Source organism: Notolepis coatsorum (assembly GCF_963971535.1).
Source record: "Notolepis coatsorum genome assembly, chromosome: 2".
Classification (NCBI taxonomy): domain Eukaryota; kingdom Metazoa; phylum Chordata; class Actinopteri; order Aulopiformes; family Paralepididae; genus Notolepis; species Notolepis coatsorum.
In genome coordinates, this window is record NC_140166.1 from 146,107,811 (window position 1) to 146,133,742 (window position 25,932).

Below are 25,932 nucleotides of genomic sequence, written 5' to 3' on the forward strand. Positions count from 1 at the left end.
GGAGTGAATATGACTAGTATTTGTGGATTCAGGAGTGAATATGACTGTAGTATTTGTGGATTCAGGAGTGAATATGACTGTAGTATTTGTGGATTCAGGAGTGAATATGCCTAGTATTTGTGGATTCAGGAATGAATATGACTACTAGTATTTGTGGATTCAGGAGTGAATATGACTGTAGTATTTGTGGATTCAGGAGTGAATATGACTGTAGTATTTGTTGATTCAGGAGTGAATATAACTGTAGTATTTGTTGATTCAGGAGTGAATATGACTGTAGTATTTGTTGATTCAGGAGTGAATATGACTGTAGTGTTTGTGGATTCAGGAGTGAATATGACTGTAGTATTTGTTGATTCAGGAGTGAATATGACTGTAGTATTTGTTGATTCAGGAGTGAATATGACTGTAGTATTCGTTGATTCAGGAGTGAATATGACTGTATTATTTGTTGATTCAGGAGTGAATATGACTGTAGTATTTGTGGATTCAGGAGTGAATATGACTAGTATTTGTGGATTCAGGAGTGAATATGACTAGTATTTGTTGATTCAGGAGTGAATATGACTGTAGTAGTTGTGGATTCAGGAGTGAATATGACTGTAGTATTTGTGGATTCAGGAGTGAATATGACTAGTATTTGTGAATTCAGGAGTGAATATGACTAGTATTTGTGGATTCAGGAGTGAATATGACTAGTATTTGTGGATTCAGGAGTGAATATGACTTTAGTATTTGTGGATTCAGGAGTGAATATGACTAGTATCTCTGGATTCAGGGGTGGATATGACTGTAGTATTTGTGGATTCAGGAGTGAATATGACTAGTATTTGTGGATTCAGGTATGAATATGACTAGTATTTGTGGATTCCGGAGTGAATATGACTGTAGTATTTGTGGATTCAGGAGTGAATATGACTCCAAATGAAGAAAAATATGCCGGTTGTGAATTGGAGCAAGAAATAGTTTTTGATTGTTTACTATACTTCTAGACAGATATTCAATATCTAATTGTTTTTGCAATGCTGGCGCTTTATCATAACACAGATCATAGGGTTATTTATTTTGATATATTTCTCATCACATGAATATAAGCAAGTAAATCAGTTAAGGCTGGAAGATGTATTTCCTAAATGTTGAGCAACTGTGACAGCGCTGACCTCGGGTATCAGATGAAGTGCAGTTTGGGTTCAACCCACTCCATATGTAATCAGAAACTGCACTGTCCTTGCTATTGATAGATACATTTCCAAGTATTGATAGGCCGGGTGGGAGACCCATCTCGTGCCAGATTCTGAATAAAATCTACTCCTTCGATCGACTGAATTGCTGGTGGAATTGACCCCAACCTTGACCCAGAGTGCTGTGTGATGTTTGCTAAGCTTCTCTCTCTGTTTGTTCTGTGCAGGTGATGTGGAACTGTGACAAGCCTCTTCTCTCTCTCTCTGTTCTCTCTCTCTCTATCCCAGATGTCTCTCTCTCTCCAACAGTATCTAACAACTGTCCTTTTAGTTTTTTTGGAGTGTAAAAGTACTATTTGAGGTTGTAGAATCTGTGTTTGTCAAATGTGGGGAGAGTTGGAGTAAATAGGGATGCACCGAATGGGAAATTATTGGCCGAAACCGATAACGAAAATAGGAAACAGTTGGCCGAAAACCGAATGCCGAAAGGCCGAAAATGATTAATATAAATATATATATATGTTTTTTTTTTAGCTACCTGATTATGGCAAAAGACATGATTATGGCTAAACTTAACTTAAATAATATTAATAATCACTATTATGGGCCCATAAAACATTTATTCAGCACTTTTGAATGCATACATTAATTCCAGACTAAGCAGGAAAGACTAAAAGACTACAACGATTGATGACGACTTCCTGTCCTCGCATTTCCATTTCCGGTTTAACGATACATTTTCAACAACAGATTGCTGCTAATTAAACGGAGTAACGTTAACGTTATGTCGAGTTCATACGTGTAGTGTAGTATGAACTCGTCATAACGTTAACATTACTCAGTGTCCACTGTTGCTGCCACCGTTGCGTCGCAGATGGATGGTACACTGTTAGCTCCGTAGCTAATCCGCTCCTAGACTACTGATAGCAGTACCGTTAACGTCGGAGCTGATCAATACTCCAGTTTTTTCTAATTTAGTTTAGAACCGGGTTTCGGGGGGCATCCCTACTCCCAAGAGGAGTTAGTTATCACAGGCTGTAGAATGCAGGAAGAGCTGCCAAGCTGCTCACGTTACATGTTGCGCATGCTACCGGTATGTCTGTAGTCTCGTTTTGATGACGTCATCACAACAACACGTTATTTGACTTTCGGTCATATATTTTCGGTGCTAAAACCCTTTCGGCCGAAAGCCGAAAGAGCCTTTTTAACCATTTTCGGCCGATAATTTTCGGTAGCCGAATTTTCGGTGCATCCCTAAGTAAAACTGCTTTTATTTTTGGTGCTGGTTATAAAAGGACAAATGCAATGAAATGGGAGCTGTTGAACTTTGTAGTGGGACAGGCAAAATTGTCAATTTATAAAAGTTGGAAAAATCTAATTGAATATGGTTCAGGTGGGGAGTTGCTGCCATTGTTCAAGGCTTTGGTACGAGCTCGAATTACTACAGTTGGTTTTATTCACTCCTGAATTATTTTTATGTTTTTTGTACGCGTTGGTGCTTTGTTCCGTTGTTGATGAGCAGCTCTGTTTTAACCCCTTGTTTCTGTGAGGATTTAAATAGTGTATGTGTGAATATGTTTAATTGACAAATAAAAAAAAATCCTCATTTATTGGAAATAAAGGTTCTTAAAAATCTAAAAATCTGTCTCTCTTGTACAGGTGATAGTTCTGTGGAACTGTGACAAGCCTCTCCCTGCTAAGCACCGCTGGCCGGCCACCTCAGCTCCAATCCTCGTCATCGAGGGAGAGAACAAGGTGGAGATAAAGAAATGCATGAATCAATTATGCAATAAAAACTGCTCCCTAGCCTTTTGCTTTCACCTGAAGTCACAGCCCCTGTCTCTAGTGACATCGGTCAAGGTTTAATTCATTTATAACATTTATTCATATAACACATTTTAAAACAACAGAGGTTGACAAAAGTGCTGCACAATACAAAGTTCAAAAGTACTGTAAACAGGGTCTTCACAAGGTCCTTGAAGTGCTTAAAGTGCCACTTGCAGGTTAAACCCTACTCTTCAATTATGGGTAGTTTACATCATTGGTATCTAATTATTATTATTATTATTATTTTTTTCATTTGACGCCGGAAATTCCACTCAGAAAGGGTTAAAAATGTCCACGCACGAATAATATGTATGGAGCCAATGAAAAAGCTTATCAGACGCTATCAGGGCCGTGACGTCACTTTGGGTAACTTTCCCCTACCTCTCATCCACTACAATGGAGTTTGACGAGTGCAGAAAGCTATTTCCTTGATCCAAATGGACGCCTTACAATACGCAAATGGGTTTAATCGTCAGAGACTTTGATGGACCAGCTGGTTGAAACAAGGTAGTTATAAGGTTTTTAATGTCGTAAAAAAAGAACTACATGTACCACTAGGCAGCCTGTTGTTCAGTACAGCAGCGCTACTGGTTAGAGAATATCGAGACAGCGCCTCTATAACAGACGGTCCTGCACAGTAGCGCAGCGACCGGAACAGGAAGTTGAGAGGCTACTTGTAAATACACCTGCTATCGTCCGAGACTTGTTTGTATATTGTTTTCTTCTTTTATTAAACTGGATGGAACAAATGGAATATCGTTCTTATTTACTGGTCTGTGGGCTGTCGCAGGTCATATTACCAAGCTGGCTATATGGCTCTGGCTAACGTTAACGTTAGCATTATGTCTACTGTCATGAACCATTTTAAATCGGGGCATGTAAAAGAGTTTCGGAAACGAGTAAAATGTGCAGGTCCTCTTCTCAGACCTGTGGGGCAAAGCACTGCACACGCATCATGCCGGCTAGCAAGCTACACGTCACAGCATGTTTATACGATAGTAGCCCCTTTCATGACTGATGCACTTGGTCACGAAAGGGGCTACCACGATAGCTAACTAACGTTAACGTTACAAGCTCAAACACCTTATAACTGCTGTCGTGTCCATAAGTTCCCTGGCAGAATACTTTGTTTGTGAGGACAAAGGTATACAAAGAGGAGAGAACCATTTTAAATCGGGGCATGTTAGGAGTTTCGAGAATGCTGGCTAGCTAGCAAGCTAACTTAGCTACTAACGTTATATACATATATGTACAACGACACAATGATTTACATTATTACAAATATGGTAACGTGGTTGTGGCTTTTACAAATAGTGGTTAGCTTTAGAGATAAATGGCTATGATCATGGAGCACTAGTGTTAGGTGAAACAGATACTAGATCCTCGGCTAGTAGTAACAAGACGGCTCTCTGCTTCCTGCCACTACCTGCCTGTGATTCTCAGCCCCCCCTGCTGCCCTGTACCTGCTGTGACATCATCATTAAGATGACACACGCATGGGCGGCTACGTGGTGTAGTGGGCAAGGCGCTCGCCACGAATGACGGAGACGCTGGGCTTGCCTGTTCGAGCCCAGCGCTCCACATTGCTTTCAGTTTAGCTGGTCGTTCATACTAATACACATTGGCCGTATTAGGGGGGTGTATGTATGTGTGTGTGTATGTGTGCTTGTCTGTGTGTGTGCCTGTGTCAGAAGAAGGGGGGCTAGAGGGCTGATGAATCCCAGATGTAGCGAGAGACAGGCCCCTACAAGGGTGCAGCCGTGTGTGTGAGTGTGTGTGTGTGAGTGCTTGTCTATGTGTGTGTGTGTGTGTGAGGCCGGATGTAAGGGAGACACACAGAGCCACAGCCCGACGGTCCTACAGCCTGCATCATGGGGAGACAATGGGTGCACAGATATATAAGATATTGAAATATATATCAAATATTACTAGATCAATGAACTAAACCTATCAATCCCACTTTGACATATAAATCAAATATGTCAACACAAGAGTTCATTGATGGATCTGTACCCATCGATTGTCATCCATTACACGCATCACATTTAAACCAGAAGGGATGAACAACGGTCAGAGAGGGGGGAGAGAGAGAGATAGAGGGAGGGGGGGAGAACGGGAGAGAGAGAGAGAAGAAAGAGAGAGACACAGATTTGCAACTTTTCAGACAATACACCTAACCCCTTTGGACCCCCCTTACTCAGGTACACCCAACGTCTATCAGGGCGCTTCCTCCCCTCTGTTACAGTGCACCCCCCATATTGGGCCGGTCCCGTCTTCTAGGGCAAGGGCCCCTTCCTGAGCTGGTTCCCGTTCCAGGGCGCGGTCCTATAGGCAAAAGTGTCTCCTCTGGTCTGCTGTCTCAGTGTCTTTGGACTATCCTTTCCGCCACTCCCCAGCTGGCCCACCGTCTCTTCAGCTCTGCCTCAGTGCTCTCCCACCGCCGCTCCCTCCCTCCTGTCGTAGATGATCTGTGTACCGGCTGTGGTGTCGCTGGGCGGAGGGGATATGGGGCAGCGGTCTGGCCCCTGCTGCTTAGCTGCCTCCTCCTCCAGTCTGCCTCTCTTCATCTCCGGCCTGTCTCCTGGTCGAGGGTCGTCTGGTGGTCTCGTCTCGGACGTCTGAGGGGCTGCTGCTGGCATCTCTCCCCTGATTCAGACACGCCACAGACAGCTGGTGTGAATGTCTGGATCTTCTGAACCGTCTCTTTTCTTCTCCATGTCTCCTTTCCTCCTTCTGATGTCAGGAGTTCTCGTTCCGTCCTTCTTGGCTGGTCAGCTGGCCCAAATAAATCAATCTCAGCAGCGCCTCCATTTGAAGGGAATTCATCCACCCAAGTCCTTAGATTGATATTAGTGAACCAGCTGACCAGATATTCAAGCGACAAAGTTGTATCAGACGGTGTCTTTATTGTCGAACACAAGAACACACAGAGAAGAGACCTCCTGCAGCCCACGGGCTCAGCCTGTTTTCCAGAATGAAGACACATAATATACCCCTCATGGACAAAGGAAGAGAAGGGAGGGGTGCGTGTGTGTATGTATGTGTGTGTGTATGTATGTGTGTGTGTGCTTGTCTGTGTGTGTGCCTGTATCAGAAGAAGGGGGGCTAGAGGGCTGATGAATCCCAGATGTGGCGAGAGACAGGCCCCTACAAGGGTGCAGTCGTGTGTGTGTGTGTGTGTGTGTGTGTGTGTGTGTGTGTGTGTGTGTGTGTGTGTGTGTGTGTGTGTGTGTGTGTGTGTGTGTGTGTGTGTGTGTGTGTGTGTGTGTGTGTGTGTGTGTGTGTGTGTGTGTGTGTGTGTGTGTGTGTGTGTGTGTGTGTGTGTGTGTGGGGGGGGCCGGATGTAAGGGAGACACACAGAGCCATGGCCCCGACGGTCCTACAGCCTGCATCATGGGGAGACAATGGGTGCACAGATATATAAGATCTTGACATCAAATATTACTAGATCAATGAACTAAACCTATCAGTAACGTGGTTGTGGCTTTTACAAATAGTGGTTAGCTTTAGAGATAAATGGCTATGATCACGGAGCACTAGTGTTAGGGAAACAGATACTAGATCCTCGGCTAGTAGTAACAAGAAGGCTCTCTGCTTCCTGCCACTACCTGCCTGTGATTCTCAGCGCCCCCTGCTGCCCTGTACCTGCTGTGACGTCATCATTAAGATGACACATGCACGTTATGAACCATGGATTAAAATATCCACATGCGTTGTGGTTGTGGTTGGGTCGACAAAATGTTTGATAAAAACGCTAAAGCTGGGTAAATTTTTTCCCCCCTCTTCATGAAAGTCACCGTTGGCCTAGTCACATTGTTTATTGAACAAAAATACAACATGCAAGTGGGCCTTTAAAGTACTTGATTAATTAAAATTAATTAATTCCTTGAAAACAGCAAAAGAATTAACAAGGTGCTTAAAACGTCATTGAAATTCAAATCAACCATTCGCATTGAACGTTTTTTTCATCCATGATAACAATTTTCTGAATCAAGACATTTTATTTGTTTTATTTAAAGTAACTAATTGTCGGAAATTGTTTTTAAGCCATAAATATTGGATCCGGTTATTTTTTTCTATAAAAAACAGCATTTAAAAGTGAAAAATAGTGCTTGAAAGTCCTTGAATTTCATTTTGCAATGTCTGTGGGAACCCTGAACCTAGTTTTCATCCACGTACAACCGGGCGTGTTAATGAGGAGGCACGACGCCGTTATCGCCTCGCAGGAGTGGAATGTAGTGAGGCTAGTTTTTATACAAACAACACAACAACCTCGCTGGAGCGAGAGCACAGCGCTGATGAGACACAACACACAGTCGTCAGCATAGAGGGAGAGACCCAGCTGGGAGCACAGCGCTGATGAGACACAACACACAGTCGTCAGCATAGAGGGAGAGACCCGGCTGGGAGCACAGCGCTGATGAGACACAACACACAGTCGTCAGCATAGAGGGAGAGACCCGGCTGAGACCCCCCCTCACTCCCCCCGAGATGAGGAGACATTTTAACCTGCTTCCGATACATTAGCGTAATATATGCACATTAATGCACATTAGTGTTGCATGAATTGATGAGGCGTAACAGTCGCTGAATTCAATATGGCGTCCCTTAATGGCTCACATCGTAATGGCACTTAATCAACATGTGGAAATTATCAACCCCCTGATAGCAAGCGGAGAAACGACCCACACAGCATGTTTTATATTTATGTGCGTGTGTGTCTGTGTGTGTGTCTGTGTGTGTGTCTGTCTGTCTGTCTGTCTCTGTCTGTCTGTCTGTCTCTGTGTGTGTGTGTGTGTCTGTGTGTGTGTGTGTGCGTGTGCGTGTGTGTGCGTGTTCCTCAGGTGATGAGCAGTCGGTTCCTCCCCTATGACACCATCCCCACGGACGCGGTGCTCAGCCTGGACGAGGACACAGTGCTCTCCACCACCGAGGTCAGAGGTCAACTACATCCTTACAACTAAGAGCGTGACGTTTGGCACCCGGAAGTGGTCACATTTTAGGCCTTTTTTTCCCCTTTGGTTATCCTGAAAATCACTTTTTTTCAGGATATATTTTTCGGGGGTTGTTAGCATTCATCATATCTTTCATAATTAATAATAATTGTCCTCATAATTTAACCTCTTAACAGGCACCCCGAAAAGTGAATTTTTTTTTTTCGTTTTTGAGGACTGCATACTTTCTTTGCAAATCAAAATACTATACTTTATACTTATAGCACATGCATAAGCCTGGTCTCTTTTGAAAGATAACATTCTAAAGTTTCTGATACAATAAAGAAAGATCACTTTTAGTGCTAATGAAATAGAGTAACATAGGTCTGAACTTGAGTTGTTGAAAAACTTGTTACCCAATTTTTTCTGTAGTAGTTGCAATATCCAAAAATAGTATATCCAAAAAAATGGTATAAGTTGGAAAACATAGCCTGGAGTCTTATGTAGTACATGTCCATGTTTCATAAGAATCCGTTCAGAAATGGGTGATTAGGAGCGATTTTGTTAAACTGTGTAAAAAAGAAAAAGCTCTCCAGGATTCCATTTCCTCATTGACTTCAATTCATTCTGTGTTTTTTTTCTCTTCCTCAAGTTCAAGTTTCAAGTTTTTTTAATAGTTGTCATACAGAAGTACAGAATACTTTTATACAAAATGCTTCTTACTGTTACGCTCCAGAGACTGTGCTAGACAAGATAAGTATGAAATAAAATAGTATAGCATGTAAAATAGAAGTAAAAATAGAGGTCACAGTGTTTAGTATAGACATATGTACAATGTTCGATGCAGAATAGAAGTAACTGAGTTACCATACAATATACAATATACTATGCAATGTACTAATATACAATACTATATAGTGCAGAGCAGAAATGGGATGAGGTACAATTTAGGTACAATTTACAGTAAGGTGTACGAGTTGTAGTGCAAATCCTGTTTTCGCTTGTGACTTTTCACCTAGATCCCTGATGCGCACATCCCCACGTGGGGTATCATTAAAAAGCCACACTCATTGGCTACAACCCTGTCCAATAATTTTTGAGAGTCCCGGGAGTCCGGGGTGGTAATCTGACTCTGCCGTGTACAATGGCGCACGCCTCACATATTGGTATGTAACTCGAAAACCGCTGAACGGATTTGGTCGAGTCAGGTGGCATTCGAACAGCAACAAATAGGTGCTCGCAAAGTGGCGTGTGGCACCGGTGGGCAAATCGTCCTAAAGAGTGCCTGTTGCACATTATGTGGTTAATATTCAGAGTTAATTATATTGCCTATATTTGTCTTTGTACTATTACCCTGCCCATACCAGTACCTCCCCTCCCACCTGTTTCGTGTTGTTCTTTCATAATTATGAATGATATAGTAATTAATCATTATTTTCCACGTATCTTTATATTCAGAATAAATTATATTGTTTACACTGTTTATTTTTTGGGCCTATATTTATGTCTTTATACTAGGGGTGTAACGGTACGTGTATTCGTCCCGCGAATTTACGGTACGGCCGTCACGGTGCGGTACGTGCAGCCATACGAAGAATACACCTCACAGCGCAAACACACCAGTCGCACATGCAGGCACTCGCGGGTTCCGTGCAAGAACAGCGCGCATGGCCGGGCACACCGAGTCCGACTTCAGAGCGGGCGAAAGTGCACGGAGGAAGGCACATTTACATTGGAACAGCTGCAGGGTCATTACAATTTTACAGTTTTCTTTCGTTTTCTTGTTCGCCCAATAATGTTAACGACAGGTTATGTATATAACCTAGTTATATGAGTACTGGCTAAGCGTCCCGCTCTTAAGCCATACCGAGATATACCTCATCTCATGTACCTAGTGTACTCCATCAACGAATAAACCAATACACCCAGCACCTGCCAGGCCCCGCCCTACTGCCGTACTATATAGTACTGGGCGTGGCCACCACTCACTCTTCCTCGGAAAATCGTTTCCAAAGAAAAGTTTCCCTAAGGGAACTCAGGGCACGCTAAGAGCGGGACGCTTAGCCAGTACTCATATAACTAGGTTATATACATAACCTGTCGTTATATATTCGTACTGGCATCGCGTCCCGCTCTTAAAGGATAACTCCACTTTTTTTTTTAAATTAGCTTATTTAACATCTTCCCTGGAGTTAGACAAGAAGATGCATACCTTTTTTGTCTCTGTGCGTGCATTTTAGCTTTGGGAATAGACGCTCCGTTAGCATAGCTTAGCTTCATCACTGGAAGTGAGGCAGGACAGTAGCCTTACAGTGCCTTACAGTGTATTGCAAGGTCTGACATTGACCAAACTTGATATGCATGACCTTGGTGGGCTCTAGGTCAACTCCTGAAAAGGGGGTCAATGTCAGACCTTGCAATCAAAAGTTAGGGGCCCACTGAAATTATGGCAAGGGTTATTAGCCCCCTAACTTTTGATTGCAAAGTCTGACATTGACCCCCTTTTCAGGAGTTGACCTAGAGCCCACCAAGGTCATGCATATCAAGATTGGTCAATGTCAGACCTTGCAATACACTGTAAGGCACTGTAAGGCTACTGTCCTGCCTCACTTCCAGTGATGAAGCTAAGCTATGCTAACGGAGCGTCTATTCCCAAAGCTAAAATGCACGCACAGAGACAAAAAAGGTATGCATCTTCTTGTCTAACTCCAGGGAAGATGTTAAATAAGCTAATTAAAAAAAAAAGTGGAGTTATCCTTTAAGCCATACCGAGATATGGGGTAGAGCGGACGCGAGGCCTGACAAATGCACCCCCTGAGGACCCGTAAGCCCACATCAGGCGGGAGGGGAGTCCCGTCACCCCACCCTTCCTAATGAAGAGGGGACGGCAGGGCGGCCAGGTGGTGTAGTGGGCAAGGCACTCGCCACCAATGTGGAGACGCTGGGTTCGCGTGTTCGAATCCAGCTCTCCACATTGTTTTCAGTTTGGCTGGTCGTCCGTACTAATACAATTGGCAGTATTAGAGGGTGGGAAACTGATGGGTGGGGATCGGGCGTTGTGGACAGCGACTCCTACAGGTCGGTTGGTGCGCCTGCGCAGTAGAATCAGGAAGTGTCGGGGGCAGCGTGAGCCTCCCACGCGTTACTCCTCGCCACTGAGAGATCGAGCTGCGCAGGTGACTTGTGCTATGAATGACTTAGTCCACATTGCAGCCGGCTTGTGGGAGGCAAGAAACAGCGTTCGTGACAGGGGAGGGTTGAATTGGATGATACGAAATTGGGATGGGAGAAAATATAGAAAATGAAAGAAAAAGTGGATACAAAAAAAAATTAAGAGGGGACGGCAGTCAACTCCACCCGAGTGTGAACAAGAGGGAACTAGAACCTCTTGAACGCACAGCACAGGCGGAACCACGTGTGACACAACACATTGTGGCCACACCCAAACACACGCCTGCTACCCTACCAAAGGACGGGAAGCAGGAGAGGCCACAGACCTCAGAACCGCCTGGGAGACAGAACCCCCGGTCATGTCCATGAGGTAAAACCTTACGAAGGGACCCGGTGAGGACCATGAAGCCGCAGCACAGATGTCCTCCACCGAGGCCCCACCCAGGAGAGCGGCAGAGGCCGCCACCCCTGGGGGAGCCAGCCCGGCCAACGTAAAGCAAAGGGCAATGCCCTCGCACAACCAATGGGACAGGCGCTGTTTCGACAGTGCCTTACCAGCACGAGAGCCACCGTAACAGACAAAGAGCTGATCGGTAGCCCTGAGGCCCTGAGTACGGCTAAGGTAAACCCCCAAGCCCGGACCTGACATGACAGGTGAAGGCCCGCCTCCAACTCACTAAGCGTGAGGAGGCGGATGAAACGCCTGAACCATAATATCCCTGGATCGGAAGCACTCCGGATATTTTTAGGCACGAAGGCTGGATTAGGCTGCAGAGTGGCACCGCTATCGGAACGAAAAGACAGGCACAAAGCACAAAGCACACCCACTCGTTTTAGCGGAGGTGATGGCCAGCAAGAACGCAGTCTTGAACGACAGCCGTTCCAACAGCGCTTGCTCAAGAGGCTCAAACGGGGCCAAGGACAACCGACCGAGGACCAATTGAAGATCCCAGCTCGGAGCCAAAGAGCGTTTCACCGGCTTAAGGCGTCGAACGCCAAGCAGAAAACGCTTCACAAGAGGGTGGCTGAACAATACAACACCACTCTTGGAAAATACGCCACCCACCCGCGTAACCCGCAATGCGCGTTCCGGATGGTACCAACCACAGAAGGATCCATCCTCTCCAGACTCACCCTCTCACCAGCCAACCCACCAGCAGCTGGCCCAGCACAGGGAACTAACACAGAGACCCGTGCGCTTGAGAGAGTGCATGACCAAGGAACAGGCCATGACGGGATACCAAGAGCTGGATCAGGACCGGGAACCACACAGGTGCGCCCCAGTCCGGCGCAATCAGGATCAAGGACCTGCGCTCCTCAACGTACCTAACAGATGTATGGGGGAAAGAATCCCAGGCGGCACGGCATCGATCCCAGACCTGCCTGACTATGTCCGGACGTAATCCCCACCCGTCAGGGTGAGGACCGCCCGCGACATTACACCTGTACCCACATTCACCCTGCCGGGGATGTGGAGAGCCCTCAGGCCGCGCAGATGAAGAACGCCCATATCCAGCCGCCGCCCGGTGCAGACGGGGGGAGCGTACTTCTCCCTGTCTGTCGATATACGACACTGACGTCGTATTGTCCGTCCTGACTTGCCTCTCACCGGATCTATTTCCATACTGGAAAAGAACCACCTCCGTAACCTCCTCCTGGGGTGAAGAGGAGGCCAAGAGGGACCACGGAATGAGCAGATGCCCTCATACCGAGCAGGCGTATCACGGACAGCGCCGTAACCGTCCTAGGACGGAACCTCCCGAGCGTGTCGCAACACGCTCTGAGAGGGATGCCCATAGCACTCCACCCGTTGACTGGGAAGAGGAGTACTCTACTTCCAATCTACAGCAACCCCAGGCTGGTAGAAACCTGCCTGGCATGAGACCAACGGCAGCCCCTGGTACTCATACGCTAACCCTGCAAAGGAAGCGTAGGTAAGCCCTAGGACGGAAGATCGGGGATGCGAACACGCATCCTACAGGTCTATGGAGGAGAACCAGACCCCCACCTGACAGTGTTCAACAGGTAGGAGACGATCCAAAAAATGCAGAACCTTCCCATGGGACAGGTCCAACATGGGTCTGACGCCCCCCCCCCTCCCGATTTCTCAGGCACCAGAGAACACCGGGAGGAAAACGCCACGACGATGGCTTGCTTCGTCCACAGAGATCGGATCTCGTCGACCAGAGCTGTCACTGCTGGTGACCCTGACAATAGGGTCTGTACCAAACCCGAAAACGGGTGGGGTTGTGTAAATACAAGTCCCCGCCTCAGCGTTCTCTCCATCCACCTCGACATATGGTACTGCTGTAGCCATATGTGATGACACTCCCAACGCACCCGCCGCCATGTGGCGCAGGTCCGCTAGGAACTGTAGATAGGCGGCCCGGTCCGACCCGCTGTGCGTAGCCAACCCTGGACCCGTGCGAGCAGAGCGTTCCGTGTTGGGACATCTGACCCTGACACTACCCACGAGGCAATCGCACCCAAGGGGGGACCCCGACAGAAAGGGCCGGTTTGATACGGGGGAAGCTGACATCAGTTCTAGGTGACAAAAGCTCCCCCACTGAACACCCCTCCAGAACATGCTGAGGAGTTGTTCTGCAGCCGGACATGCAAGGTGTCAGGCCCCCATGGGTTCCTACACACCGTAGCCCTGCAGTGATATTACTACCACCCAAATCATGCGCGCCTGCGAGACCACTGCCAATCTTTCAGGAGTGGGAGGCACCAACATGATACCTGGCCTGGCGAAGGCGAGGTCGGGGAAGCCCGCACTGTGTGCCTCAAAAAGGTTTCGAGCCCCCCTGCTGACAACACTTATAGTTGACAGACGTAACACCAGGCTCAACCAACACAGCTTATGGTGTGGGAGCCGCTTGACAGCACAACATTCTCACGGACAGACCCAGGCTCAGCCATCAACTGGGTGTCAGCCCCTGTCCCCATGAGAAGCGAAAAGTGGGGCTGCACGCGCTTCAACGAAGGCACGCGGCCCGCAGCCAAAGGAAACAATCAGAGCCCCTTTTCCGCTGGTGTTGGGGGAGGGAGTGATCGGAGAGCGGGCTGCTCACGGTAGGACAGCGACGGCTTGTATATTCCAAGCCGAGCTCATCCAACATGGCCGATCCCTCGGCCGCCAAGGCTGTCGGCCTTGTGGACACCTGTCGATTCAACGCCCAGGATACCTCTGGCGGGGGAAAACATGGCCGCCTGTCGAGGGCCTCGTCATCGCCGCTGACGAGGCCGTGCTCTCTCTTCTTCTGGCTGCGCGGTGTGAGGCTGTGTGGGGCCTAGGACAAATACCGCCCGCGCTCCAGCGGAAGACCAAAATCCTCTGCGGAGAGGGGAGCCCTGAGCGGTTATAGCTTGTGGCTAGGTCAAAGCTAATAACGTCAACAACCTTGCGCGATGTGTCGACGTCGGCTGGCCCTCAAAGCCCCGCCACCAGACACCATTTTTTGATAGAAAAAACAGCAATTTGAACACAGTTACTAATCGCTGCCAATTCCATACCGTGGCGGTACAGGCTTTAGCAGCCCACCAGCCACTCGCCGGGCCGACCCACCTCATGGCATCGGCCGGGCGGGGCACTGTTTCAACATGTCAAAAGCAAAGGGCTGATGCTAACACGGAGCACCAGTGGTGGTTGCAACCAGCAACCTCTACTGTGGTGTGCACCATGAAGGTGTTAATGAATAAATGAACTAACACCACGAACATACTGTAGAATGGGCAAGCCCATGCACACAACGTTAAGGGGAGGCGGACCAGAGAGAACCAGTCCCGCATTCATTCATAATATTCACAACAGCACACCAGCCCTAGACCTCAGCCCATTTACCCATGAAGGTAAACAAAGCCCCCCCCGCACTACTCCCCCAGTAGACACCAATTGACCTTCAGCATGAATGGTTGAGAGGAGGGAAGACTGTAGTATAGACAGATATTCCCGTAGTAGAGAGACGGAACAGAAACAGTAGCCCAATATAGCATAGCATTCGACGCTAATGTGGACAGAAAAACAGTCAGCTGAGCCACAACACTGGCCGCCGCTAAATTCCATCCTGCAGCAGTATAGCTCTCATCAGTCCATACTGCCACCCGCCGGGCCGACTCGCTCTCAAGCATCGGCTTCCGGGTGGGACACCGTCCAACCCCGCCGGGGCACAGGATCGATGCTACCTGGCTACCTAGCCACGGCACACCCGCCCTGCACCCTGTTGTCAACCCATTTACCCGTAAAAAGGGTAAATAGGACTCAGCAAAACCCCCCACATTAGCTACTGACTGACCTTCATCAATGAACCGGTTAAGAGGAGGGAAAAGCGGCAACATCCCACGGCGGGGAACATTAGAACAGTGCCCAGCATTTCAGCATTAGCGTTAGCATTAATGTTTAGCAGCACGCTCCAGGATCGCTTGGAAACCGTCCACTTCAGGGGAACGTTCACCAAACCATCCCGCCCCTGGCGCCGACACACAACTCGGTTGTGTAACAAAACAACCAGCATTACTAACACTAGCATCAATGCCTGATGACACAGGGCCTACCTGTGTGCGAGCCGGCCCGATAGCCAACCTCGCACGCTGTCCCTCGATCTGCTGCCACAAGACGAGGGAACATCAGAATAGACCCGACGTGTCGTTGGAACATACCCCGAAGATTCCAGGGGTAAGCAAATCTCCGTAAGCACTCAATATTATCTAAACTTTTCATATCAACTAGTTGCATAGGGTGTCTCATGCATCCGCTATGATGGAAACGAAAAAAGAGGAAGAGTGAGTGGTGGCCACGCCCAGTACTATATAGTACGGCAGTAGGGCGGGGCCTGGCAGGTGCTGGGTGTATTGGTTTATTCGTTGATGGAGTACACTAGGTACATGAGATGAGGTATATCTCGGTATGGCTTAAGAGCGGGATGCGATGCCAGTACGAATATATAACCAAATGAAACCAATGGAAAGAAACACACCAACAAACACACCAACATTCTCCCCCGCCGGACTCGAGTAGGGTAAATCTGCAGTGCCGCAGCCCCATACATTGCCGGACTCACAGGCACAGCTGATCAAATAAAAAAAGAAACATACTTTTCCTATAGAAAATTATTCTGTAACACTTTATAATAACACTCAGTTATAAGACCTTTATAAGGTATTTGTAGATAATTTAATTTGATTTGATTTGATTTTTTATTTGTCTCGAACATAGAAACATAAAACAAGTTTAAAAAACAAAAAAAGGTAAATAGTTAAAGACTATTTCCATACAATAAGTGTTCGAGAAGGAACAGGGGGAAGTGAAACAACGTATCAAGCCCTGCCCCTTCCTTACAATATTTGACATTATAATTTAATAAAAATCAAAATAATATAACAAATAATAAAAAATAAAATAAAAGTACAGTTTTTTATATATCCAAATATCCAAATGAGAAGAAATAATAGGCAGTCACATTACTGCTCAAGCTCTTCTTTCTTATGTGTCCATAAGTGCTTGTTTATAGCTACCTTTATTGATATTTTTGCTTAATTTTATACTCTCATCCAGACCATTCCAGAGTGATACCCCACAAACTGCAATGGACATACTTTTAAGAGTTGTACGTACCGTAGGTTGCTTTAAAGCTAATGTCCCTCTAAAATTATAAACACTCTCTCTAGCCATGCATTTTTTTTTAATGTTGCTTGGTAATTCGTTTCTTATTTGCCAGAAACATAATGTTTGACTCCTTACAAACTGACTATTTGTGTGATCTAAATATCTACCATGATGTACTATCCGTATGGCTCTTTTTTGCAGTGTGCATATCTTTTGTAAGTTGCTTTTATAAGTATTTCCCCAGGTTTCAACACAATATGATAGATATGGTACAATGAGTGTGCAGTATAATGTATATAGAGTTTTCTGATTCAGGATATATCTAGTCTTGCCCAGTATACCAATACTTCTCGCTAACTTTGAACACAAATATTTTATATGGGGTTTCCAGCAGAGTTTGTGGTATATTAAGACCCCTAGAAACTTGTTTGTATATACTCTCTCAATTTTTACATGATCAATTTGTTTATTTTACTATTTCCAAATATCATGAAGTTGGTTGCCACTTCTAAAAGCTGAACTAATGAACTAATCATGAACAAATCATTTATATACATTCGTAAATTATTATTAAATAATTTATAACTATATTTGTATAACATTTACAAATTAGTTCTACATTATTTATAACTCATTATCAACATTGTTTGTACTTGATTTGTTCATCATTAAATAATGTTGTTTAATGTGTAGTAACACATTTGTAGATGCTTTGAAAAATGGATATGAAAAAACTACTATACTGTACCTCCATTTATTTGTTCATGTTCAACAAATGGTTTGTTAAGACATTCATAAAACATCTATAAATCATTTGCAGATGCTATTGTGTGCCCTAATCTAAAGTGAAGCCTATTCATCATTAACAAATGTCTTAATAGTTTGTTAAATATTTGTTGACTTTTTTATCACGTTACAAATGTTGTAGACAGCTTTCAGATCCACCCTTCCTTGTGACATAAAACAGTGACAGAATTAGGGTTATAGATAAATTTAATTTTATTAACACAAACAAAGCAACAACCAATAAACATTGTTTATAATAAAAAGAAAAAGAGTCTCGTTTGACACGCCATATACATGTAACATGGGGGACACTAGGACCCAGGAGTATGTAGAGGAAGTCACTTGAGACTTGAAGGTTGAAAGTTCACGTTTGTTCTCGTCAGTTTGAATGGAGCTACACGTTATACATTAGCAGAGCCAATGAATTTATGCTGCCCCACGCTTTTAAGGTATGAGCAGGCTAAACACCCTTTTTGTTGGTAAATCTATTCCATCATTTCCGACCTACAACTTAATAGTCCTATATGTTGTGTAGACGTACTTGATGTGGTGGGCGCTAACGTTACATATTTGAATGATGTGTTTGTTCCTAATGTGTGCTCAGTATATTGCGGTATGTGATGATGACACAAGGGCAGTGTTAATTTTGTCAACAAAAATGGTGACGAAAGATCTGGCGGTGCAAGAGCTCAGATAGATAGGGAGGAGCCGTGCCATTTAGTGATTTAAAAACATTTAGGGCTTGTTTAAAATCTATTCTAAAACAAACAGGTAGCCAGTGGAGCGAGGCCAAAACTGGGCTGATGTGCTCATGTTTTTTAAGACTAAAACTAAAATGAAAATAGCTGCCAAAATTAACACTGCACAAGGGTAATAATTATTTGTATTTTCAGGCTGTATCGGCGCCTATACAGCCTGAAAATACTAATAATTATTAGTTTATTACCCTCATGTAGCATACACACGTCGGCCCACATACATATACTGAGCGCACATTAGCCAACCAGCAACTGCGTTCACAGGAATGAGGAAAGGTCCAACCACATCAAGTACGTCTACACAAAATATAGGACTATTAAGTTGTAGGTCGTAAATGATGGAATAGATTTACCAACAAAAAGGGTGTTTAGCCTGTTCATACCTTAAAAGCGTGGGGCAGCATAAATTCATTGGCTCTGCTAGTATAACGTGTAGCTCCATTCAAACTGACGAGAACAAACGTGATCTTTCAAGTCTCAAGTGACTTCCTCTACATACTCCTGGGTCCTAGTGTCCCCCATGTTACATGTATATTACGTGTCAAACGAGACTATTTTTCTTTTTCTTACAAACAATGTTTATTGGTTGTTGCTTTGTTTGTGCTAATAAAATTGCATTTATCTATAACCCTAATTCTGTCACTGTTTTATGTCACAAAGAAGGGTAGATCCAAAAGCTGTCTACAACATTTGTAACGTGATGAAAAAGTCAACAAATATTTAACAAATTATTAGACATTTGTTAATGATGAATGAATGATGAATAGTCTTCACTTCAGATTAGGGCACACAATAGCATCTGCAAATGATTTATAGATGTTTTATGAATGTCTTAACAAATCATTTGTTAAACATGAAAAGACAAGTCTGGTAATTGCTTTGAGTGTATTCATAAAAGTCCATATATAAACAAACTAATAGACATTTGTTAATGATGAATAGGCTTCACTTTAGATTAGGGCACACAATAGCATCTGCAAATGATTTATAGATGTTTTATGAATGTCTTAACAAATCATTTGTTGAACATGAACAAATAAAAAGCATCTACAAATGTGTTACTACACATTAAACAACATTATTTAATGATGAACAAATCAAGTACAAACAATGTTGATAATGAGTTATAAATAATGTAGAACTAATTTGTAAATGTTATACAAATATGGTTATAAATGATTTAATAATAATTTACAAATGACGTTGCCTCCGGCTTGGCCCGGCCGTCATACTAACTCAATTGGCAGAGTCAGCGGGTGGAAGTCGATGGGTGGTAATCTGGACGTTGTGGACAGCGACTCCTACAGGTCGGTTGGGGGACGCCTGCACAGCAGAGACAGGAAGTAGCGGGGGTAGTTTGAGTCTCCCACACGTTACACCTTGCCAATGAGAGTCCGAGCTGGCAGGTGAAAAAATGTGACAGGCTGCCTCCTCGTGTACCGGAGGGGACACGTGATGCAAGGCTTCTATCCTCCCTACGACCGACCTGTGGGGGGCATATGCGAGCGACGTTCAAGACGGGAGGGGAGAATTGGAAACAGCGAAATTGGGATGGGAGAATAAGGAAAAATAGGAGAAAAAGTGGATACAAAAAAATATATTTATCATAAATATAATATATAAATAAATAAATAAACATTTGTAATATTATATTAATAATAATTATTATAATTTTTTTTTCTTCTGTTGTACCGAACTCGTAGCGAACCGTGACCCCAATACCGAGGTACGTACCGAACCATGGCTTCTGTGTACCGTTACACCCCTACTTTATACTATTATACTATTGGCGGGGGAGACAGTGGCTCAGGAGGTAGAGCAGTCGTCTATTTCCAAATCAAATGTATATAATAGGTATTATGTTTCATCATGAATGCATGAAAGGCGGGGGGGGTAGTTATTTGATGCTTTGATCGTCACCAACGGCATACGTTCTGGAGTACGTTACACATGGTCGTTGCGATCGATGTGAAATCATCGTTGGATCAAAGCAGGATTGATGTCTTATAGTCCTTACCTTCACTAGGAGGTACCCCGAAAATAATATTCCAATTGTCTGATCGTGATTTCCAGTATTGGTGTCCATCGTGTCGCCAACATAATCCACCACAACACATGCGTCGGCGGCATTGGACGCGTTTCAATGCCATCGAGTGAACCACTAGACTCGCCTGACCAAAAAAACTGCGCCCGGAGTGAATTAAACGTAACACCGGGTGTGAACAAAAGGTTTTGAAGGGTGGGCGATACTGCCACCTGTCAGGATGCGGCCGATATTGCATTCTAGCGATCTCAGAGTGGTTCCCTATGGTAAACCCCGAAGTCCATGTGAGAGAAATTAATAAAAGATCAAAGACCAAAGATCTGCTTGGCGGTTGGCATTTCGACGCATGAAAACCAGCCGCTGTTTTGTGTTGATGGTGCAGGAATGTTGACATTCAGAGTCTCTCTCTCTCTCTCTCGCGCGCGCTCTCTCTTTATCTCTCCTCTCTCTCTCTCTCTCTCTTTCCCGCCTCTCTCTGCCAGGTGGACTTTGCTTTCACCGTGTGGCAGAGTTTCCCGGACCGGATTGTGGGCTACCCGGCTCGGAGCCACTTTTGGGACAGTAATAAGGAGCGTTGGGGCTACACGTCTAAATGGACCAACGATTACTCCATGGTGCTGACCGGAGCCGCCATCTACCACAGGTACCTTCTTCATATGTTTTATATGTTGTTATACATATATATTTATATACAACAGGTACCTTCTACCTTCTTCATGTGTTTTATATGTTATTATACATATATATTTATATACCACAGGCACCTTGTACCTTCTTGATATGTTATTATTTTACATACAGTATATATTTATAATATATATATATATGATTATTCACATTTCAGTGTTCTTCTTTATTTTATTGCTAAACTAACTAACTATATTATCTCTATCTATCTCTCCCTTTCTCTCTCTCCCACCTGCTCTCTATCTCTCCTTCCCTCCCCCTCCCTCCCTATTTCCCTCTCCCCCCACCCCCCTCTCTCTCCCTCTCTATCTCTCTCCTCCCCTCTCTCTCTCTCTCTCTCTCTCTCTCTCTCTCTCTCTCTCTCTCTCTCTCTCTCTCTCTCTCTCTCTCTCTCTCTCCTTCTCCCCCCTCTCCCTCTCCCTCTCTCTCCCCCTCTATCTCCCTCTCTATCTCTCTCCTCTCCTCCCCTCTCTCTCTCTCTCTCTCTCTCTCTCTCTCTCTCTCTCTCTCTCTCTCTCTCTCTCTCTCTCTCTCTCTCTCTCTCTCTCTCTATCTCTCTATCTCTCCCTCTCTCTACTCTCTCTCCCTCTCTCTCTCTCTCCCTCTCTCTCTCTCTCTCCCCTCTCTCTACCTCTCTCTCCCTCTCTCTCCCTCTCCCCCCCTCCCTCTATCTCTCCCTCTATCTCTCTCCCTCTCCTCTCTCTCTCTCTCCCTCTCTCTCTCTCTCTCTCTCTCTCTCTCTCCCTCTCCCCCCTCTCCCTCTCCCTCTCTCTCTCTCCCTCTCCTCTCTCTCTCTCTCTCTATATATACTCTCTCTCTCTCTCTCTCTCTCTCTACTCTCTCTCTCTCTCTCTCTCTCTCCCCTCCCGCTCTCTAAATTCAATTCAATTCAAATGGCTTTGTTGGCATGAGGCAACTTGTACATGTTGCCAAAGCAAATGATTAATAACATAAACATGGATTACAAAACAGATATTAATGTCATAGTACATACAAAAATTATCATCATAAAATAGAACATAAAATATTACGGCATAAACATGTCAGGTGACTGTCACTCACTGTCCCTCAGTCTATTATGGCAGGCAGCAACATAGGCTGCTGCTAGCTCACAGCGTGTTGAGTCCTCCCCTAGTAGGACTGGTAGTTTTCCTGTATCTGGTAGTGCAAGAAAACCTTTTGTTATTAGTTCAAATTTTTTAGAATGCGTTTCTCTAATATATTTATATTTTTCACATTTGGTGAGGAAGTGCAACTCAGTTTCAGGCTCACTGAGGATGCAATGACAGCACAGCCTTTGCTCTGCAGGAAGCCAGGTTTTCCTGTGCCTTCCCTTTTCAACAGCGAGGCTGTGCTCACTCAGTCTGTATTTTGTCAAGGTTCTTTTTAGTTGTTGATCAGTCACCATGCTCAAATAATCTGCTATGGTGTACTGTCGATTTAGAGCCAGATAGCACTGCATTTTGCTCTGTACTTTTGTTTGTGTTTTCCAATAGGTGATGTAGTTTTGTTTTAGCTGTGTAGTAATTTGATTTATTCTGATTGGTGATGTGTTCTGTTCCTGAGGTGTGTTAAGAGAGCAGGTTTGTGGACTCAGCCTCAGGACCAGCTGGGTAAGGGGGTTCCTGCTGCTCCTCAGCTCTTGGCACTGCAGGGCTTGATAATGGTACGAGAGGGGGTCACTTTGTTTTAGGTGTGTCCAAAAGTTAATTGCTCTTTTTTGTATTTTTTGTATTAGTGGGTAACAGCCTAATTCTGCCCTGCATGCATTGTTTGTAGTTTTCCTCTGGACATGTAGGAGAATCTTACAGAACTCTGCATGCAGGGTCTCAATGGGGTGTTTGTCCCATTGGGTAAAGTCTTGTTTTGTAAGTGGACCCCACACCTCACTGCCATAGAGTGCAATTGGTTCAATAACACATTCAATTCATTTTAACCAGATTTGAGTTGGTATTTCTGTTTGTATATTTATTTTTATGGCATAGAAAGCCCGGCGTGCTTTTCCTCTCAGCTCATTGACTGCTTCCTTAAAATGTCCAGTTGAACTTAGTTTAGGCCTAAATAGGTGTAATGTGTGCAGTACTCTACATGTTTTGTACCAATTGAGAACTTTGGTAGGACGTCCTGAGATCTGGATCTTTTTTGGAATATCATTATTTTGGTATTTTTGGGGTTTACTGCCAGGGCCCAGGTCTGACAGTAATACTCTAGCAGGTCCAGGCTCTGCTGTAGGCAGAGGACTTTTCTAGTATATTAGCCAATTCATTAATATAGATATTGAAGAGTGCCGGGCTGAGGTTGCAGCCCTGACGAACGCCTCGCCCTTGGGTAAAGAATTCTGTTCTTTTTTTGCCAATTTTTACGCTGCACATATTACCAGAATACATACCACTCTCTATAACTTTATAGAACAGTCCTGTATGCCAAATAGAATCAAAAGCCTTTTGGAAGTCAATAAAACAGGCATATATTTTGGTTTTATTTTGGTTTATATGTTTATCAATTAGGGTATGTAGGGTGTAGATATGATCGGTTGTGCAGTGTTTTGGTATAAATCCAATTTGGCTTTTACTCAAGACATTGTGCTTGGTAAGGAAGTTTAAAAGTCTGGTATTCATAATACTACAGAAAACCTTCCCCAGATTACTGTTCACACAGATGCCTCTGTAATTATTAGGGTCAAATTTGTCTCCGCTTTTATAGATTGGGGTTATGAGTCCGTGATTCCAGATGTCTGGAAAATATCCTACACTCAGGACCAAATAGAATAGTTTTAAGATGCCATCAGGTCCACAAACCTTTTTAGATTTAAGAGTTTGTATTTTCTTAAGCAGTTCCTGCTCAATAATTGGGGAGTCTAATGGATTTTGATTGTCTTTTATGGCGAGCTCCAATTTAGTCAATTTATCAAGAATTTGAGATTGTTCTGTGTTTCCCTCAATTTGAACAGTGTGGTATAGTGTTTTAAAATGGGTTGTCCATATATCACTGTTCTGTATAGTCAATTCCTGGTTTTGTGGTTTGTTTATGTGTTTCCAATGTTGCCAAAAGTTGTTTGTATTGATTGCCTCCTCAATTAGTGTCAGTTGCTGTTTGTCATATTGTTGTTTTGTGTACGTTTGTAGAGTTTTAGGGTCTCACAGTAGAGAAAGCGTACATCAGCATTATTGGGGTCTCTGTGTTTTTGATTTGATAGCATTCTAAGTTTTTTCCTAATGATTTTACAATCTGTATCAAACCAGCTGTTATTTGTTGCAGTTTTTGGTTTGTTTGTAGTAAATTTCAGTTGTGCCTCCTTTGCTGTTTGTCTGTATATATTGTTAATATTGTTTACTGCTAGATTGAGGCTTTCTTTACTGTAAGAGTATGTGGAATCCAGAAAGTTATCTAAAAGTGTTTGGATTCTTGGGGTATGAATTGCTTTCTGGTATTGTTCTGCACTGTTTTGGTCCCATCTGTATGAATTTCTGATATTGTACAGCTTACTGTTTTGTGTTTGTGCCATTGTTGTGTCTGATCTTTTAATAAACAGGGTAATTTGGCTGTGATCAGACAGAGGGGTTAATGGTTTCACAGTGAATGAGCTGAGATAGGAAGGGTCAAGGTCTGTGATCATATCATCTACAGTACTGTGGCCAAGAGGTGAGCAGTAGGTGAATCTACCTAGGCTGTCCCCCCGAACTCTACTGTTGACAAAGTACAGACTGAGGCTCTGACAGAGCTGCAGGAGGTCTCGTCCACTCCTGTTGATGACCTGGTCACTATTGCTCCTGTGGGGGAGACTGAACGTGTGAGAGACATCTTCATTTGAGATGTAAATGTCTCCTTGTGGATCTGTGAGGTCAGCAAGTGTTCCTGTGCGTGCGTTGGTGTCCCCACAGATGAGCACATTTCCCTGGGCCTGGAAATGGCATGTCTCTGTCTCAAGGGTAGGGAAAATGTCCTCTGAGAAGTAGGGGGATTCGGAGGGGGGGATATATATTGCACAAATAAACAAATACTTTTCTGTTAATAGGAGCTCTTTCTTTAGTTTTAACCATATGTAATATTTGCCCATTTTTAAGGGGTCAATTTGATGATGTAGATCAGATTTATACCAAATGATTAATCCTCCTGATCCTCTACCTCTATTAATGTTGCTGTGCTTCTGAGCTTATCTCTCTCTCTCTCTCCCTCTCTCTCTCTCCCTCCCTCTCCCTCTCTATCTCTCTCTCTCCCTCTATCCCTCCCTCTCTCTCCCTCCTTCTCTCTCTCTCTCTCTACTCTCTCTCCCTCTCTCTCTACTCTCTCTCTGTCTCTCTCTCCCTCTCCCCCCTCTCCCTCTCTCTCTATCTCTCTCTCTCTCGGTCTCTCTCCCTCTCTCTCTCTCCCTCCCTCTCTCTCTACTCTCTCTCTCCCTCCATCTCTCTCTCTCCCTCTCTACTCTCTCTGTCTCTCCCCCCTCTCCCTCTCTCCTCTTTCTATCTCTCTCTCTCTCTCTCCCTCTCTCTCTCTCAGATACTACCACTTCCTGTATACCAGCTATCTTCCAGCCAGTCTGAAGGACCTGGTGAACCAGATGTCAAACTGTGAAGACATTCTGATGAACTTCCTGGTCTCCGCCGTCACCAAGCTGCCTCCCATCAAGGTCACCCAGAAGAAGCAGTACAAAGAGACCATGATGGGACAGGTGAGCATTTATACTATTACTCTATCTATCTATCTATCTATCTATCTATCTATCTATCTATCTATCTATCTATCTATCTATCTATCTATCTATCTATCTATCTATCTATCTATCTATCTATCTATCTATCTATCTATCTATCTATCTATCTATCATGATGGGAGGGGTGAGCATTCATACCATTACTCTATCTATCATGATGGGACAGGTGAGCATTCATACTATTACTCTATCTATCTATTATGATGGGAGGGGTGAGCATTCAGACTA

General features: G+C 44.4%; 1 protein-coding gene across 1 annotated transcript in view; it reads left to right on the top strand.

The window, feature by feature from the left end:
* Positions 1–25,932, top strand: part of LOC311222855 (exostosin-1b-like) — a 209,729-nt gene that overhangs the window by 177,906 nt on the left and 5,891 nt on the right. Inside the window, exons 7-10 of the mRNA XM_084307492.1 lie at positions 2,841–2,936; positions 7,853–7,942; positions 20,789–20,949; positions 25,491–25,662. Coding sequence (XP_084163618.1) covers positions 2,841–2,936; positions 7,853–7,942; positions 20,789–20,949; positions 25,491–25,662 — 519 coding nt within the window. The remainder of the gene's footprint in view (positions 1–2,840; positions 2,937–7,852; positions 7,943–20,788; positions 20,950–25,490; positions 25,663–25,932) is intronic.